Source organism: Phodopus roborovskii, unplaced genomic scaffold (genome assembly GCF_943737965.1).
Source record: "Phodopus roborovskii unplaced genomic scaffold, PHOROB, whole genome shotgun sequence".
Taxonomy (NCBI): Eukaryota; Metazoa; Chordata; class Mammalia; order Rodentia; family Cricetidae; genus Phodopus; species Phodopus roborovskii.
This window is the reverse complement of record NW_026126541.1, coordinates 12,020,617-12,038,436: the sequence shown is the minus strand read 5'-3', so window position 1 is coordinate 12,038,436 and position 17,820 is coordinate 12,020,617. Positions and strand designations below refer to the sequence as shown.

Genomic DNA, 17,820 nt, shown 5'->3' with positions numbered 1-17,820 from the left:
TGGCATTTCCAAAGAAGTGTGTGTCCAGCATCTCATTTGCAATGCATTGTTAATTGCTCTTGGTAAAGAAAACCAGCAGGGCCCTGTTCCAATTAGCAAGGACAGAAGGCTCCAGTTGGGGGCAATGACAGGGCAGCACAGTTTACTTTGCACTCTGTTCCCCAGTAGTTCTAGGAATTGAGCTAAAGTCTTTTGAAGTGTTTTCCCAATGAACCACGGACCCAACCACCCCTTTAAAATTCCTTATATTAAGACATCCAGGCTGTCCTGTACTCAATCTGCAGCTCAAGTTGACCCTGAACTTGTGATCCTCCAAGTACTTGCCCTTACAGATTCATGCTGCTGCTCCTGGCTGTCCTATATGCTCACTTCTGAGCACCTTGTTCTTGCTCTGACCCAATAGTTCTTTTGTTCAAAGGCTCCAAACACAAAGAAATGTACAGAGATGAAAATGTTCATTACCTGGGTTGATCAGCCTGTACCGGTGTGAAAGCATTTGGAATCATGCTGTGCTCTCCAAAGATGTGAAGTTATTGCATTTGATCAAGAAGGAAGGGAAGAAACAGAAAGGCATAAAGGATGGGAGGGAGGGAGAAGGAGGGAGATAGAGAAAGAGGAAGAGAAAGTGGGGAAGAGGAGGACAGGAGTTCCTTGGATTTAAAGGAATCAAGCTTTCAGAAAGGTTTAATGAACTAAAGTAATTTTCCTTCCGAGTAAAATTTTACAGGCATTAAATGTTCTCACTCCACTGACTGTGCTCATGGGCAGGAATGTCCTAGTGATTTATGAATTTGCAGATTATGCATTATCCTTTCAGAGGACAGGAATCCCCTGGGGCTTCCTGCCTGCCTTCCTGAGCTGAGCTGACTGGATTGGCCAGGTGAGAGCAATGGCTCTGAGCTCTGAGCTGCAGCCTCCTCTGTTTCCAGCAGGCTCTGGAGCAATTGGAATTTCTTTAAAAGGAGTTTAGCAATGCCGGAATCTGACCAAATAAGGTGGATCATTTTCCTTTGCAAATGGCATCTTCAGTGCAGCAACATGACTTCAGGCCAACCAACGTCTGTAGATGGAGCAGGGGACAAAGTAACATGGAAAAAGTTAAGAGGATTCTTGATGCAAAGAGGCTACAGTTTCTGAGCCGGGTGTTTCCTCTCGTATGGAGTGTGGTTTGTGACAAGGATGGAAGGGCCCTCACTACAAAACTCTCTGGCAGCCTTGCATAAGGTCTGGGTTGCTTAGTTCCAGTATAGAGAATCTGGAAGGCTGCAGATAAAGGAAGCGCTAAATTTCATGCTGGTAGGAACCGTTTCTATTTTAATCACTTTCTCTCACCCAGTGCCTGACAGAGGGCAGGAATAGATGAAGGAGAGAGACAAGGGAGAATGAAACACAAGGACATTAATTGCTGGTGTTGAGTGTCTAGCTTGCCTGAGCATGGAAGGATGAGAAGACATGAGAAGTCTGAGAATGAGGAGAGGAGATGTGGGTGGGCAACCAAGACAGTCCCAAGGCCAGGTTCACCCTTTGTGCTCCTTTACCACCCAGGAGGGGACAGATTAACATGCCTATGTGTTTCTTCATTACCTTGGGCTCTATGGCTCTTTATATACAGTATGCCAGCCTTGTCCCCTTATAAAACTTTCCCTTCTTGTTCTTCCAGCATCTTCCATGCCTTACTTCCACCTCTAAGAAGGACTCCCATGCATAGCACCCAACACACGCTTGGCCCTCTGTTCCACAGCCTGTGTTGTCTGCCGCTCAGCTGTTTGTCACTCCTGGGAGTGCTCCTTCTGCCCCATTCTCTATTCTGTCTAACCCTTTATGAGTTCAAAAGAAAGACTTGAAGCAGGCAAGCAAGAAGGCAAGTAGACGCCATTATGATATGTCCTGATTCTCTTCTCACCATTTATTAAGGCCAACATTTACAACCCTACCTTTAAGGAGGCTTTGCTAATTATATTCTGTGGATGTAATTGTGTCCTCTTCTCAAGCTACTCGTACTTCTCTCCTACGTTTATCATCTCATCTCTTTTTTATTGTCATCATTTATAATCCAGCCAAAGGACCTTGCATAGTACATGCCCTGTGTGAGGCCTTTTGCTTGGCACTGGAGATGCAGGGTAGAATGAGCAGAGATTTTTAACCTTTGAAAGGTCACAATCTTACAGAGAAGATGGAGGAACAGAATGATAGTCTAGGGATGTCACATGCCATTTTAGGATAAGGTAATATGTGCTGATGTCTTCATGTATATGAGCTTCTTTGCTGTATTTAGAAATGCTTACATGCACACGAATTTCCTTCATATTCTATGTGTGTATATGGATGCATATCCTACAGGAAGGGAGAGGTGCTATTTACTCATGATCTATTCCGGTTTATTTTCATTTATCCTGGTATCTATAGTCCTACATGAATTTTAGCCAGATCGGTAGAAGAGATACTTACTTGACCAAGTATGCAAGCAACCTTGCCTCCTAGGAATTTGTGTAGTTATTTTCTCTTCACACACCTGTTTTCTGTTTGCCAAGAACAAAGAAAACCAAAGTTATCATGACCCCCAGGCCTCGAACTCCCCTGGTTCTCTAGTTCTCTTTGATTTCCAGAATATAGCTGGTATCTTTCCATGTCTTCCAAAAGGTGCTTAGTACGTAAGCGTTTGTGGAGTTCATGAATGGGTGATAAAATTCCTGAGCATGTGGGAATGCCTAAGTATGTGGGATGTTTTTCTTCTCTCTCTGACTCTTTCTCTTTACATGATCCTGTGAAATGTTGACCACATGGAGTAACAAATCAGAGCGGAACTAAGAAGGCCGACTAGGTCCTGGTATGATCAGGCCTCTGGCTGGCTGAGGGACAGACATTGTTGGTTTCACTCTGGATGTCCCCTTAACTATAAAATGGATAGCATGCCTGCTTTGTCCCAAAAGTTTGCCAAGAAAATAGGAATCACAATGTAGGGCTTCATTTAATACTTGATCCCTGCTTTTGCTTATTTGTATTTAACTGGCATGCCCATTCTTCTAGAGTAATCAATCCCTTGAGGCATTGCTATGGAGCTATAGTCCATCCAGAGTGTAGATCCCGCATGTTCCCAGACACGATCCTCTCTTTCTTTCTGGTCTGAGTGCTTGCTCAGCAGTTCGGACTGGATTAGGTGGTTGGTTGTCTTGATGTTCAGTCTTCTCTGGCAGTTTCCTCTTTCCCAGAGGCTGGTGCAAGGCTCCAGGTGATAAGAGATGCCAAGCATGTGAAGGCCTGTTTCCCTTGCTCTTGATTTTGTTTGCTCATTGTAGATGTAATAAGCCTAAAGGTTACATCATCATCTCTTCATAGCTCTTAATATTCGTCTGTGCTGGGCTCCAGGGGAAAGAAAACTTCTCAAACTCTTTATACAATGTTTTGACCTTTCCTTGGAGGACACTGGTGTGACTATTTCTTGCTTGGTTTATTAAATTATAGCCATCCAAGTTAAAAGAAAGAGTGGGTGTCCAGATCAGGGTCTCCCAGCATTACAGCACAGAGCTGGGAGGAGACTTGTGTACAATGGAGTCTTTCAGAGTTTGAGCCTCCAGATGCCCTACGGTGCTCTCTGGACACTGCCTAGGTTCTACTGAGTCAAACTTTCTGGGGTGGATCTAACAAATATACATTTACCAAGCTCTTCCTGCTCCCTACATGACCGTTGGCTTCAGAATTACTCATAGAATGCAAAGTGCACCACCCTGGAGCACCATCTTGGAGCACTTAGTCAAGTCCAATTATTGTAAAGTATCCTCCACTTCTTATGTCCTTCTGGGTAGGCTGAACGCCGTCTCTGCCTGCAGTCTTTGAATTTCCACCAAAGCATCAGTTATTTGTCGTTGGCTCAACAGCTCTTACTGAGAAGAACATCAGATTCTGAGCCTAACTGTGAAGAGGATGGAGGGATAAAGCATCCATCTTCAACTCGTTCGCGGTCTATTTGAGAGGGCAACCTTCGACTCGTTCATGGTCTATTTGAGAGGGCAACTCATGTAGCATCCAGGAACTGGTGACACCATGTTAACTGGAAAATTGTTTGGAATCAAAACTTTAGAGGAGAGAGCACGAATAGACTAGCCCCGAGAGGCTGGTTGAGGAAGGTGGACCCTGGTCTGTTTCCAGGGCAGCGGGTGGGAAGGTACAGAGCAACGAGAAAACAGTCAGCAATGCATGCAGGGAGACTGAGGAAGCTGAAATGTGAGTATGGCTGACCAAGCTGCAGGACCCGAGGGATCCTAGGCAGATGAAAGTAGAGGACAGAGTTTGGAAAACTAGAAAGATGAGAATGTGTTTGAGGTACACCATGGAGAGCCTTAAAATGCCTGGGTTCCATGCTTTTGTAGATGGAGTCAGTACAGGAGTCTAATCAAGAAAGGATGCAAGTTAAGAGGACGAGGAGAAAACATCTACAAGGAAAGCAGACACCAAAGTGTGAAAGGGTGTGCTAACTGGGACCCTTCAACCAGTAGGCCCAAGCTAAGATCTGATAAGAGGGACTTAACATGAAAACTTCCTGTGAAAGAAAGCAGACTGGAGCCGGGTGAGATGCCGTGACTCCTGGATCCCGCAGCAGTGTTGACCTCACAGGGAATAGACAGGTTGTGACAACACAAGGGAGCCTAGCTTGTCTTGAGTGAAGTCCAGAGTCTTTTAGGGAACTGCAAAGTCAATGCCACTCGCCAGAAGAGCCCCATGTCACCGAGGAAGGAGTGTGCCTGGTGGCCTATTGCACTTGGTCATAGACTGGAAGTAGTTCTATGTAGATACGGACTTGGCAAGCAGGGAGCAGAGACCTTTGCAGCACTCAAGGTGGGGTCTTCAGTCAATGGTACTCCCCTCTGGAGAAGTGGCAGCTTGTCTGGCTATGACACTGGGGGAAAAGGAAGTGGTCTCCTTCGCTTCTGAGTCCCCAAGATGGCCACTCTGACTTATTCCTGGTTACACTGGTGAATTCTTTCCCCAGATGTTGTCACAGGTGCCCACGGCTGTTCCTGCTTTTACACTGTGGCTTTGAGAATGGCTACACAGATAAAAGGAGGTCAAAGGAAAGGATAGAAAATGCTGGTGTGAGGGTGTGTGTGTTTGCGTGCATGTGTGTATGTATGTGTGTGTGTGTTCATGGTCAACAGAAAGAAATTCTCTGGCTCATTGCTGTGCATGCCATTGGAGAGAAGAGGAATAAATTCTGGGACTTCCTTAATCTCTGGATTCAGCAAAGAGGAAACTAACTATGATGAGAGAGACCAGGACCACTGAGTGACCTTGGAGTACAATGCATTGTGTGGGCTGCTTGCTCCTTGCTGCTGTGTTGCCGTAATACATCAGGTGGCCTGGGAGAGTCTACAGTTTTGCACATATCCATACTACTTTCACAGAAGACCCCCCCACCTGTGAGAAACCTGAGGCCTCCAGAGATAGCTTTACAGAGAAATCGAATGTCCCAAGTTAACTTTGCATGGACTCCCTTTGACCTATAATAGACCCCGATCTCTCTCCTCCCATTTCTTTCTTACTTTACATAGAAGAAATGCAGATAGGGCTGATTGACCCCATGGAGTGCTGGAAGAGAATAAATCTCCAAGTGAACTCTTTGTTGTGAGTTAAATGCCATAAAATGTTCACTATAATGGCTGATTATTTTTCTTTAATCTTAAATGGATACCTTGAATGGGAAAGTCCCACCCTGAAAGAAGAAATTAATTATCTCAGGGAGAGTTTAACGACTGCTGTGCAAATGAGTTGGAGGGAGATAAAAATGTGGGATGGGAAAGAGTGGAGGAAAGTGAAATGAGATGTGTATTACATTTAGATAATCACAATTATAAGCTACTGGGTACGTGACTCACCCACCTGCATGTTGCTGTGGGTGACAGAGTTGGGGTAGTGTTGGTGCACTTGACATCCTTGTGGACAGAGGCTTTGCTTAAGCCACTCTCCAGGAACGTGCCCGGGGCAAACATCGAAGTGCCTGACACTCAGATTCTCAGCTAGAGTCATGGAAAGGGCACAGGCACAGATGAAGCATCCGGTCATTTACTAATTATGGCTTAGATAGCTCTAGCTCTTTGGGTTTCCTAACTGCAGCTGGAGTCAGGAGGATAGTCCCAGATCTGGCGATGTCCCCTGACCTGCTTATTGCGAGGAGGGGGCAATTACGGCTTGACCAGTGGCAGGCAGTATCAGAGCACTGGGGACAGAGCATTTGCGCCTGATGAAAACACAAAACCTCTTTGAACTCCTTCCGTAGACAGAAAGAGTCGACCCAGTTCCCTCTTAGTCTTTCAGGTCCTATTCTGTACATCAGAGTCATCTTGAGATCAAATGCAAGGGGCTGGGTGTCTCTGATCTCTGAGTGGCCTTGGTAGTGAACAGAGCCAGCTGGCCTGGGCCTGACCTTGCAGAAGGACAGATGTGTAGAGACCACTGTTAGTGCCCAATTAATTTCGCTTGGCATGTTTTCTTTCAAATGCAAAGCACTGTCAGGATTAAAGTAAATGCTACCAGTTACTGGGGTGCATTACATTAATAATTTTCCCCCCTTGCTTGATCCTATAATACTCCTCAAACTCAATGGATAAATAACTAAGCTCTCCTCTGGGTGATACTAGATGTGATGTATACTGCTACACAAACTAAAATAAGCTTCCTTTCCCCTTTGTCCCTCTTCTCTGCCCTTGCCCCTACCCCTTGCAGGTTATACTGATCCTGACGAAACTGTACGACTTCAACCTGGGGAGTGTGACTGAGAGTTCTCTGTGGAGGTAAGTGGATTAGACCGTCTTAAATCTGCCCTGGATGGTTTGGCTGGGGAGAAACGTAAGCCAAACAACAGAGAAGCCTGTCTTAGGAAGAATACAGGACTTGTACCTCTGGTGCCCTAGGTGGGTGCAAGCTGGGGGTGGAAAGTATGCCTGGCACTCCTTAGGACTTGCCTGCTGTTCATCTGTCTTGGTAGTTTGTCGCTTCTGCAGGCCTCCAGGGTCTGGTTTTACTTGGTGAAGCAGGGGCTGGTTAGAGATGGAGGAGAAGATTCCTTAACAAGCAGAGAGCATTGGCTAGGGGGCCTGCTGCTGGGGCAAGGGGTTCTTGCTCTGGGTGTGCCTCTGCCCCAGGAGCATCTCTAGCACTTGGAAGGAGCTGCAGTTTTCAAGAAGCCAGCGGCTATGCAAACAAAGCAGATTCACATCTGCATGGTGACTTTCATGGGGCCTTTGTGAATGAACCCTTCTTCCCATAGAATAACACTGACTTTATTTTGGATTACATAAGGAAATATTATAATGGGCAAAAGGGCCAGTATCTTAACAACCTATTTTAAAACATATTTTTCGGCTTTGAAGTTTATTTGCTTATTTTTATTTTTAAAGAAGTTTTAGCTCCACCCCCCTAATTCTGTGAATTGAATGCACTGTACCTCTTGTGCATAAGAGGGGAAGAAGGCATCTGAATGACGATCTTGGAGTACAGAAGGCTTGGCAGAGAAGGGTTGGTACAGACAAGAGGACTCTGATTTTGCTGTGATGCTAGGAGTTCCTCTGGTCAGGGAAGGCCTGTGTGCAAACCTGTTGGGGAGTGTCTGTATGCACTATAAAGATGTGACTCTGCCTAAGGCACCTTCTGATTGGTTTAATAAAAAATTGGATGGCCAGTAGCCAGGCAGGAGAGAATAGGTGGGATTCCCAGGGAGAGAGAAGAAGAGGAGGAGGAATCTAGGCACTGGATTTCGCCAGAGACTCGGAAGAAGTCGGAGACGTGGTACAGACCAGAGTAACTGAACCACATGGCAAAATGTGGATTAAAAGAGATACATTTAAGTTATAAGAGCTAGTTGGGGAAAAAGCCTAAGCTAAGGCCAAACTTTCTTAATTAATATTAAGTCTCCAGGTCATTATTTGTGGTTCAAAGATAGTCCAACAGGAAAGCTCAATACACAAACCGTCAGGCTTTTTTTTTCACACTTTGCATGCTCACAGACACTGAGAGATGGCAAGCATCACCAGCTGCTGTGACTTGGTGCCTTGTGCTGTGAGCTTACTGCTGCAGGCCTGGAGAGTAGGTACATTTCATTTCACGTGTCATCAATGGGAAGGGAGGATACTTCCCCTAAAGGCCACTTACCTGGCTACAGCATTACCCAGTGCCATGTCCTGAGGGTTTCCTAGGCCTTGTTGTAGGGAGTCTGGAGTACAAGATGTTTCATTATCTGGCTTGCGTGATTATTGAAGGCTAGTCAGGGCAGATCTCACTGAAAATGGTATGAGCTAAATTAAGATTTGGGGTATAACTTATCAGATGGTAGAGGTCTGCTTCCCTTTAGATGTATGAACTATCCCTGCATCTAGCAGAAGAGAGCTGGGTGGATTCCACTCACGCAGTATTGCCTGGGAATTAGATCTCTGAAGCCTTGCCTAAAGCTCCCAAACAGAGATGCTGTATGACACTATAAGCTTCACTCCTGTGCAGCCGGGTTGGTCCAATCATGGAAGCAGCCAGTAAATCCTGGCCTTATGTTTAGGAACACCTATGCCTGACACTTCGTGTTTTAGAGAAGGTTTGGCTACTTCCAAGGATGGCCCACACAAATCCAGAGGACGTGGCACAGTTGCTTGATAACACAGTCTCAGTAGTCAAGTTTTCCCTGAGGTGAGAGCAGCTGAGTTTACAGTGGATGCAGTATACAGCCGAGTCCCTCCAGGCACTCCATCGTGCATCCACTTGCTGGAGTCTAAGTGTGGGTTTGCAAACTGAGTGAACTTTGTAACACACCTTGCCATGCTTTACTCAGCCTCTGTGTTTCAGTTTCCTGCGGATAACAAACAACCCCTCGTGAGTGGCATAAAGCAGGGGACACTCATTCTCTCAGTTTTGCTGTCCAGAAACTGAGTGCAGGGTACTAGGACCTCTCTCCAAACTGGAAGCATCAGTGGGGAAAGCTCACTGACCTCATGATTGCATCCCTCCAATCTTGCCTTCATCTTCACCTAATAATTCTCCTTTGTCAATGCCCCCTCCCCGCATCATGATCATGGATTTGTGGGTAGATCAAGGCCTCCACTTGGATAATCCAGGGTGATTTTTATTTCAAGATCCATAATGGCATTGACAAAATGCTTTTTCGAAAGTACAGTCCTGTGGTAAAGTGTTAAGGGTCAGGATTGGATACATTGCTTTATCATACTCCATGGTTCAGTACCACACCAGCCTCCGAGACCCAGTTTTCCTTCGTAGAAGCTGGAGACAGGAAAGAATACATGTGTGGCCTTGGTGTGTTTTCCTTGTGGTTCCCCAAACATAAGCGCTACACAGTCCCCTGGAGTGTCTATGCCCAACTCCTGCCTGGTTCAGAACCCCAGGGGCAGGAAGCCCATTCTTCCCTTCCCTATCTGATTACGTGTCCCTCATTTGTGAGTCCTTTCCCTAGAATTCCCCATTCCATTGCCTGGCTACCTTCTCATTTCCCGTATTTAATCACTAGTTATCATGTTAAATATAAATATTTACTTATTGATTTATTTATTGCCTACAGACAACCACTGATGTCTAAGCTTTAGAGAGAGGAAGGCTTGTTTGTTTTTTTCGTTTTCAGTTAATGCTGTGCCCCCAGCACCTAGAGGAGAATAAGGCACTCAGGAGGTGCTTGGTACATGTTTGCTCAATGAATGAATTAGTGAGTGACTTGTAAGGATTAAATAATAAATGCAAAACCAGTTAGAACAGTAGCTAGTGTAGGAAGCACTTGCTTTGCTGTAATTATTAATGATTATTAGGACCCTGTGTATTTGTATAGGGTTTTCATTTTCAGTATTGACTTTTCATTTAGGGATCCATTGCTGTAGGAGCTTGCCCGAGGGAACTCCTGCGCCATTAAGGGGTATGTTTTGTATCCTCTAGTAATTAGTAGTGACTTTAAGGATAAAGGCAGGAGTTAAGGAGAGAGGAGACTGTTCCAGATTGTTGTCTCTTAGGCTGTCTTGGGGGAATCAGAATACTAATATTTGTTGATCTGTTGACTGTGTTGATGATGGTTTTATTTATTTATTTATTTATTTATTTATTTATTTATTTTGCTTGTTTGCTTTTCTGGGCTTGTCTATAGGTAAGGAGGGAGTCAAATAAGAGGGAAGGAGCTGTATGGGAGAGCATGGGGATCCACAAGTTGGCTGAAGGGGCACAGTCCCATGTTGGTTCCTCCAGTGCAGTTAACAGAAACATGTCCATATCATTTTGAGGACTATATAGATTTATGGACTTTGCCAGTGGATAAATGTCAGATAAGGATGCATTTTTGTGTTAGATTTTAGGACTTTTATGTGTTGATAGACCCACCTTGGAAATTCAGTGCTAGAACATGAATAAAAAAAACTTCACTCCTAAAGTTTTCAGTCTTCCACAGGCTAGTTTGCTGGGGCCATTGGGAGACTTCTAACACTTCATTGTCTTCTCCATTCGTTCCCGAGCTTATCTCTCATTTTCTTTTCCTTTATTGATAATGATGATAGAGTCTACCGTTAGAGCCTAGAGCACTCTGATTTTCCTTCCTAACACAGTGGGAAAAAAGAAAAAAACTAAATTAACCATGCACCCTTTCAACCAGGTTGAAACTGAATTTGGTGATTTTCCATGCGACAGGGAAGCTCCAGAATAGCGGATGTCTTGACAAGATGACATCCCCTGCCAGATTTCACTGCGATGGGATTGTTTGCTCCCACTGGGTTAATAACTCAGAGGTCCTCTACTTCTAAATAAATGAAAGGATTGACAGCATCTAATTGTATATCTGCTTCTGTGGCTTTGTATTCCTTCTGCAATTCTTTGTGAAGCTGGAAGTGGCCATAGTTTTTCTTCACTAACACTAGGATGGGTGTGTAAACTTGCCATTTAGTTTAAGTGTCTGATGGTCTCAGTCAAAGGAATTCAAGTCCAAAGAATTGATGAATCAGGATTGCCTTTTTTGATGACACAGTGCGTCCACTGAAAAATCTGGGTCATGACCCTGAATAAGGAGCTTCTCTGGTCTCTGGCATGACATTCCCTCTTCATTAAGCTGAAACTTCCACTAGAAACAACTGTACTATCCTCATCATCCCCATTCCTAACTCATTTGATGTATAGGTGCTAGAGACTGACAGGAAGGGACTTTCTATACAATGTCTACGTGACAATACTTTTGTGTCACCTCAACATACCTCTGTACATGTGGGTACCCTTGCCTCATTTAAAGTAAGCCCTTGTTTAGAGAAGTTAGACTCTCATAAGGCCAGTTAACACACTCTGGGAGCCTAGAGGCTTTGGTTCTAAATATATATGTCATGGCCAAGAGTTATGACTTGGTTGACAGATGGCTTGTTGGATTTGCCCATCGCAAATGCAGTATCTGCCAGTAGTCCCTGAAGGCTTAACCTAATACAAAAATACATTGCCTGTGTGAGATCCTCATACGTGTGGATCTCCACAAGCCTGGGGACTCCATAATTGGGTTTTTTTTTCTGGAGGCTCTTTCTACTGGGTATTGGGTTAGGGGGTCTCAGAGAGTTTGCACGTGTTTGTAGTTATCTAAGCAGGAAAGATCCAAGAATAAAAAAGTAAATATTACACATTTGGTGGACATTTGATCTTCATCTTTCACTTCTCTTGCTTTATTTCAACTACCACCTTGAAGAATGGTAGATATTATCTTCATGGAAAAGCTACCAGGCTACAGTTTTTCTTCCTGTACGTCTGCCTTCTGGATACGCAGAACAATGAGGGTTCCTGGCTAGACTGCTTATGGAGAGAGACTGATTATCAGGCACGGTCTTCTGGAGACTGTCATCTCTGCATTGGATGTTCCTTCTCTGCTCTTGGTCAGCTTTGTCTCCTTATATTTCACTGATGACTTGTCCCCAGACTATGAACTTCTATACTCCGGGCCTTGTGCCTTGGGTGCTTATTGATTTGCCATGCAATATTTAACTTGCATCTTATAAAGGCTTAGATATCCAAATGAAGCTTCCAGGAGCCTCTAGCCCAACCTCACCGCAACTCCCCCTTGCCACCCTTTTTTTTGTATTGAGTCGTCTTACTGTCCTGCCTCTTGGGAATCTGTGGCTTTTCATCTGCCTCACAAGCAGATGTCTGAACCATTTATTTCCTCTCTAATTGTTCTGTCAGTGACCTTTCTCAGGGATGCTGCTTTTTAAATATAAAATGGAGACCTTTTGGATTTATTAATTTTCTGTTTGCCAAGAAAACCCTGACGATAATTGCTAAGACTTCCCAGAAGTTATTAGTTTACAAATTTTAATGACACTCATGATTTATTTATGTGCTTCCCTCCTTCTACAGCTGCTCGCCCCAATTCCTTAGTGGAATTCCTGCTGAATCTTGGTGAATTAATGGAAACAAAACTAGAGATTGGAATGACATTTTTTTTCCACTAGACTGTTAATTAAAAGCTTTCTGTCCTATTCGTTAGGCTCTTCACATGTGAGGTTCCAAAGGCTTGGCTGATGTAGCAAGGATGTGAAATCCTCTCTATAGAACTGGGACCTCTTTCTGTTTGCTTCCAGAGGTAATGAATTTGAAGGGCCACAGAACATTCAGTTGAACAGGCAGTAAGTTGTGCATCCATTGTCTAAGTGGCCCCAGGCACATTGCTGAGAGATACAGAATCAGATGTTATGATTGCTATCCTCTTTCCATAAATAATATAGAACAGTTGCAGAGATGGACTGGAGGTAAGATTGGTATGACACCTATATGTTATTTTGCTAGGTTTAATTAAAAAGTGTGCCAATGTGTTTGTGTGATGTGTGCATATGTGTATGTATGTCGTGTGGTCACCCCTTCAGAAGTATATGGAGACTGGAAGTTGATGTTACTGTGTCTTCTTTGTTTTTATACCTTAGTTTTTGAGACAAAAATCTCTTCCTGAATCTGGAACTTGCTATTTGGGTAAGGCTGGCTGGACAGTGAGGGCCTGAGCTATGACTTCTTCTGTCTTGCAGTGCTGGAGTTATATAGAGGCCCATACCACCAGGTGAGACTTTTACATATGTGCCCTAGGGATTTAGACACAGGTATACTTTACTCATGGAGCCATATCCCCAAACTCTTAAGATTTTAAGTTAGTATACACAGAGATGCCTTTCATTATGGTATTTGTATCTGCACCATTATACTTTGTTGTATTCATACATCCTTTCCTAGTCCTGACTGGCCCTCTTCCTTCCTGCAAATAGTCCTCTGTTCTTTCATGACCATTGAATTCTTTTACCTTCTCCTCCCATTGAGATTTTTTTTTTCCTACCTTGCCATGTGCTACTTTCTACATTCTTGGCCTACATGAACATCCCTACCTCCACACCACCACCAACACACACACACACACATACATACACACACGACATATTTGTGTGTATATGTATATATTTACACACACACATATGTACGTACAAATACATTTAAGTCTGGATTCACATGAAAGGGAAGTGGCAGTATTTGTCTTTCTGTGTTTACTTTATTTCATTTGTCATGATGATCTTCATCAACTTTCCTGCAGATGTCATGATTTCACATTTCTTTATAGCTAAGTATAATTCCATCATGAACATATACCGCATGTTAAGTCCACTTATATTATCTCTTAGAACATGTAGACTGGTTCCTTTTCTTGGTTGTTGTGAACAGCACAGCTTTAATCCCAGCACTCAGGAGGCAGAAGCAGGCAAATCTCTATGAGTTCGAGGCCAGCCTGGTCTACAGAGCAAGTTCCAGAATAGGCTCCAAAGCAATACAGAGAAACCCTGTCTGGAAAAACAAAAACAAAAAAGAAGGTAGACTCCTGTTCCTGTCTGTGGAATTCCAGTTTAGTAAGCATGTGTCATGCTCTGACATTTGTAGTTTTAAAGTCCCCCTCATTCATTCTGATCTCCAGGTAGGTTTAGAAACTGCTGAGCACTAAGGAAGTATGGGTTCAAGGCTTGTCTCTGCTTCTAAGCAACACTCATGCCATCCTTCTGTTTCCTCTTAGGTAAGGGTGGTCTCTTTTAACTCCGAGTCTACAGGGACTGCATCTTGGGCTATCAAACAGGAAGCACAGGCAAAATTTAGGATGCTCATTGGATTCTTTCCTGAGCTAACAACATTAGTCCTGAGTGAAGCCACCCTCACCCTCCTTAAAGCTCCTGATGGTTAAGTATTAATCCTTGTGTCAACAGCCTAACACACCCTGTTAACTTGCTGCTCACTCATGGATACTGGCCAGTTGACAACCAATCGCCAGAACGCTTGTCCAAACTACTTAGCTTGGATACATCAAATAACGAGATCACCATTCAGTTCTTGGCATTGTTTGTTCCAAACTGCCCAAGGAAGGGTTTGTATGAGTCTTAGGTCATCAGACATTTTACTTTACTGGGGAATTGAGACTCAAGAACACTGAGGGGGCAGATCTGGATTGTGGGTTTAATGTTATTCCATTTATTATGAGAAGAAGCAGCAGCACCTTTTTTATGGCCTGGTTTGCTTTCTTCCACTAGGCAGGACCCCGGCATGCATAAATCTTGATGTTTGTCCAGGGGCTGAAAGAACGTATGGCCTGCGTCTGTTGATTCTTATGTTGTCTCCCACTCCTGCGAGTACAGTACCAGTTTATCGCAAGCACAAATAAGCCAGCACTTGGAGAAGGGGTGTGCGGTTCTCATCACTTTTCCCAGCCAGAGCTCCCTCCCATTTTCTCAGCAGTAGATTCATTAGCCTCCTAATGAAGTTAATAAGTGAGCAGGCCAGACAGTCCCTTCTAAAATAACATTTAGAAATGGATGCATTTCCCTACTCTCTAAGGCAGGCTGTAATTTATTTCCCTGCCAGATGCCCACATGTGTAAAACTATGATAGGTGGGCTCTTGGAAAGTGGTTTAAAGCCAAAAAATGGGGGAAAAGTTAAATTCACAGAGAGCCTATCTATTTTCACATATATAAGAGAGTAGATTTTGCACACACCATTCCTGCTTTTATAGATGTATAAAGGTTAGTCAAACTTGCATTGTTACCTTTCCATTGTTTGGTGGCCAATTACTTTATTGGACATAGACAGTTCATGCCATTAGGAGGCTTCTGGCAGTTTCACCTTAAAGATCACTGTCCTAGACACAATCAATTGATCAGAAGGTTTCTACTCTGCCTCATGCCAGTGAGATTTTTTTTTTTTTTTAAAATAGGAATCACTAAACTTTTGGGGGAAGCATTTCATAGCTTTCTGCTTCTTCCAAGCATAATGTCCAAGTTCAAGCTGAAGTTATCTTAAAATGCAATACAATTATACTTTAAAATGTCCTGTCTTTGAATGAATCCCCCAGATTTGAACACCTGTGGCTGCTGCATGCATGTCTTTGCTTACATTTATAGGAGGAATGTGAGATCTATGTAATTGAACACTCCATTTCATAGATGGATATACTAACGCCATGGGAGAATTGGCAGTCAGTGATTTCAGACCTGAGGTCCAAATCTGAGTCTCCAGTTCTCAGTGGCTGCTGCCTCTTGCTGTTGTGTTAGCAACCATGCTTGGCCTTTCCTGTCTGATGCTGTGTTTTGTGAGAGATCATTGGATAAGGGATTCTTTGGGGACTAGAAACTGGTTTCCTTGGATATTAGTCTGAATGATTTTCACTTTAGGTGAATCATGAGGGTCACCTGGGAAATTTAAGAAAAGTCAGTTTTCTGGGCCCCTTTCCAAAGCCACTGAATCAATTTCTGGGGCCAAGGTCTAGGAGCCTACAGTTTCAAAGAGCTCTCTTCTTAATTAGTCACTGACCCAAGAGCCTTCATGGCCACGTTGGCATCTAGAAGATTCATGAGGACTTGTTCTGGAGAATCGTTCCCCTGGCTCATGAGCTTCTCTGTGCCCATTTTCCCTATGGCTGGCTCAGAATAACAAGCAGAGGCCCACGGTTGCACCTTCATCGTTATAAATGACAGCCATTAATAATTGCGATGGGCTCTGGCACTTACTAATTAGCTCCCATTCTGTCAGCATCAGGCCTGTCTGATTGGGCAATTAACATTGATCTTGAAGAGCTCTTTCTCAAGAGGCTAGTCACAGGCTCTGACTTCCACTTTGAGGTAAACCGTATGAAGGTAAGTTGGCAGATGGAGTCTCGTCTCCATAGGGAATCTTTGCCTAAAAAAGTTTCTGGTTATGAGCAGAAAAAAAATCACCCCCAACTTAAGTTAGGTCCTGTATTTTTTGGAAGGAAACTGAGACAACTCAACATTTGGGGGAAGAGATAAATAAAACCCCACAAATGACAAAGTTTAGGTTTTTCTAGGTGTCATCAGGTGACACCTGCCTTCTCTGTGGTGTTAGTTAGATTTTGTACAGAGACCTGAAGGGACCAGTTGGGCTGAGTAGTTGAAGCTGGGACAGTGTAGGGGGTGAGAATTTCCAGTTCCGCCTTAGCTCTCTTGGCCATCTCTGCATAGCAAAATGGGAAACACAACACTGAGAGCTCTGAGAATGTATCTGAACACAGGCCTGTAAAAATAATAAAAACCCAGAGACAGATGTCGGGGTTCAAGCTGGAGATTAGAAAAGCAAAACAGCCAGCCAGTGACTCTTACTTCTACCAAGCTGAAATGGAGATCCCGTCTTCCCTGAATGGAAACTGAAACTGACTATAGCATGAGACACTGGGCTTTTATATACCTCTCTAGGGATGGGATTAAAGTCATGAGCTCTGTTTCTCTTTTAGACTGATTCATTGCCATGTAGCCCTGGGTGGCCTTGAACTCAAGAGAAATCCATCTGCCTCTGTCTCCTGAGTCCTGGGATTAAAGGTGTGCACCACTACTGCTCAGCTTCTATGGCTGTGGCTGGCTTTGCATTCTGTTCCTTCAGGCAAGCTTTATTAAGTCATAAACAGCATATCACCACACAGGCCTCAAGAGAGATCACATACTGTCTTCTGGGTTCTTGGATGTGGCTTAAAATGTACAAAATTGAAAAGACTATCTCTTGGTTGATACTACTGATGGAAGAAGCTGTCAGCTATTTAGTGTCAGGGAACTTGCTGGAGGCTTCCCACCCAAACAACATTCCTTACAAGGGTTTTATCCTGAAGTTCTGATGGCAGGAGGGAACCAAGATGACGACTGCCCTCAGCTCTAGAAAACTCTGTATTTGTACCGCTTATTCTGTTTCTTCCCCAGGCAGCTATTGGTGGGCTTTATCTAATACTTAGGTTTTGGTAAGTTTCTCCCAAAAGTCAAGGAGTTTAAGCCTTGGTCTTCAGTCTGGGGCTTTTTGAGGAGGTGATGGAACTTTTAAGAAGTAGGATCTATAGGCTGTAGTGGCAGGTCTTTATGTCACTGGTTCTATTGAGATAGCCACCAGGGACAGCCATCATCTCCACCCAGCCTTTGCTCTGCAGATGAGGGTTTTGCTTCACCACGTGCTTCTTGCCACAAGCCCTGAAAAGAGTATCCCCAGTGAGCCCTGTAGTGAAACCTCAAGAACTGTGAGCCAAACGAAGCCCCTCTCTTTGTAAGTGAATCATCTCGGATCTTCCGTTATAGCAATGGAAAGCTGACTTAGGCAGCCAGTAATCACTTTCCCAGTCATGGTATTGAATTTTCACATCTCTTCTCCTAAATCAGTGGTTCCCAACCTTCCTAATGCTGCTGCCTTTTAATGCAGTTCTTCAGGCTGTGGTGACCCCAACCATAAAACTATTTTACCACTACTTCATAACTTTAATTTTGCTACTATTATGAATCATAATGTAAAAATCTGATATGACCACCACAAAAGGGTCA

At 43.9% G+C, this 17,820-nt stretch overlaps 1 protein-coding gene across 1 annotated transcript in view; it reads left to right on the top strand.

Annotated features, from left to right (window-relative positions):
* Positions 1-17,820, top strand: part of Sorcs3 (sortilin related VPS10 domain containing receptor 3) — a 602,076-nt gene that overhangs the window by 176,053 nt on the left and 408,203 nt on the right. Inside the window, exon 2 of the mRNA XM_051199708.1 lies at positions 6,718-6,785. Within this exon, the coding sequence (XP_051055665.1) occupies positions 6,718-6,785 (68 nt within the window). The remainder of the gene's footprint in view (positions 1-6,717; positions 6,786-17,820) is intronic.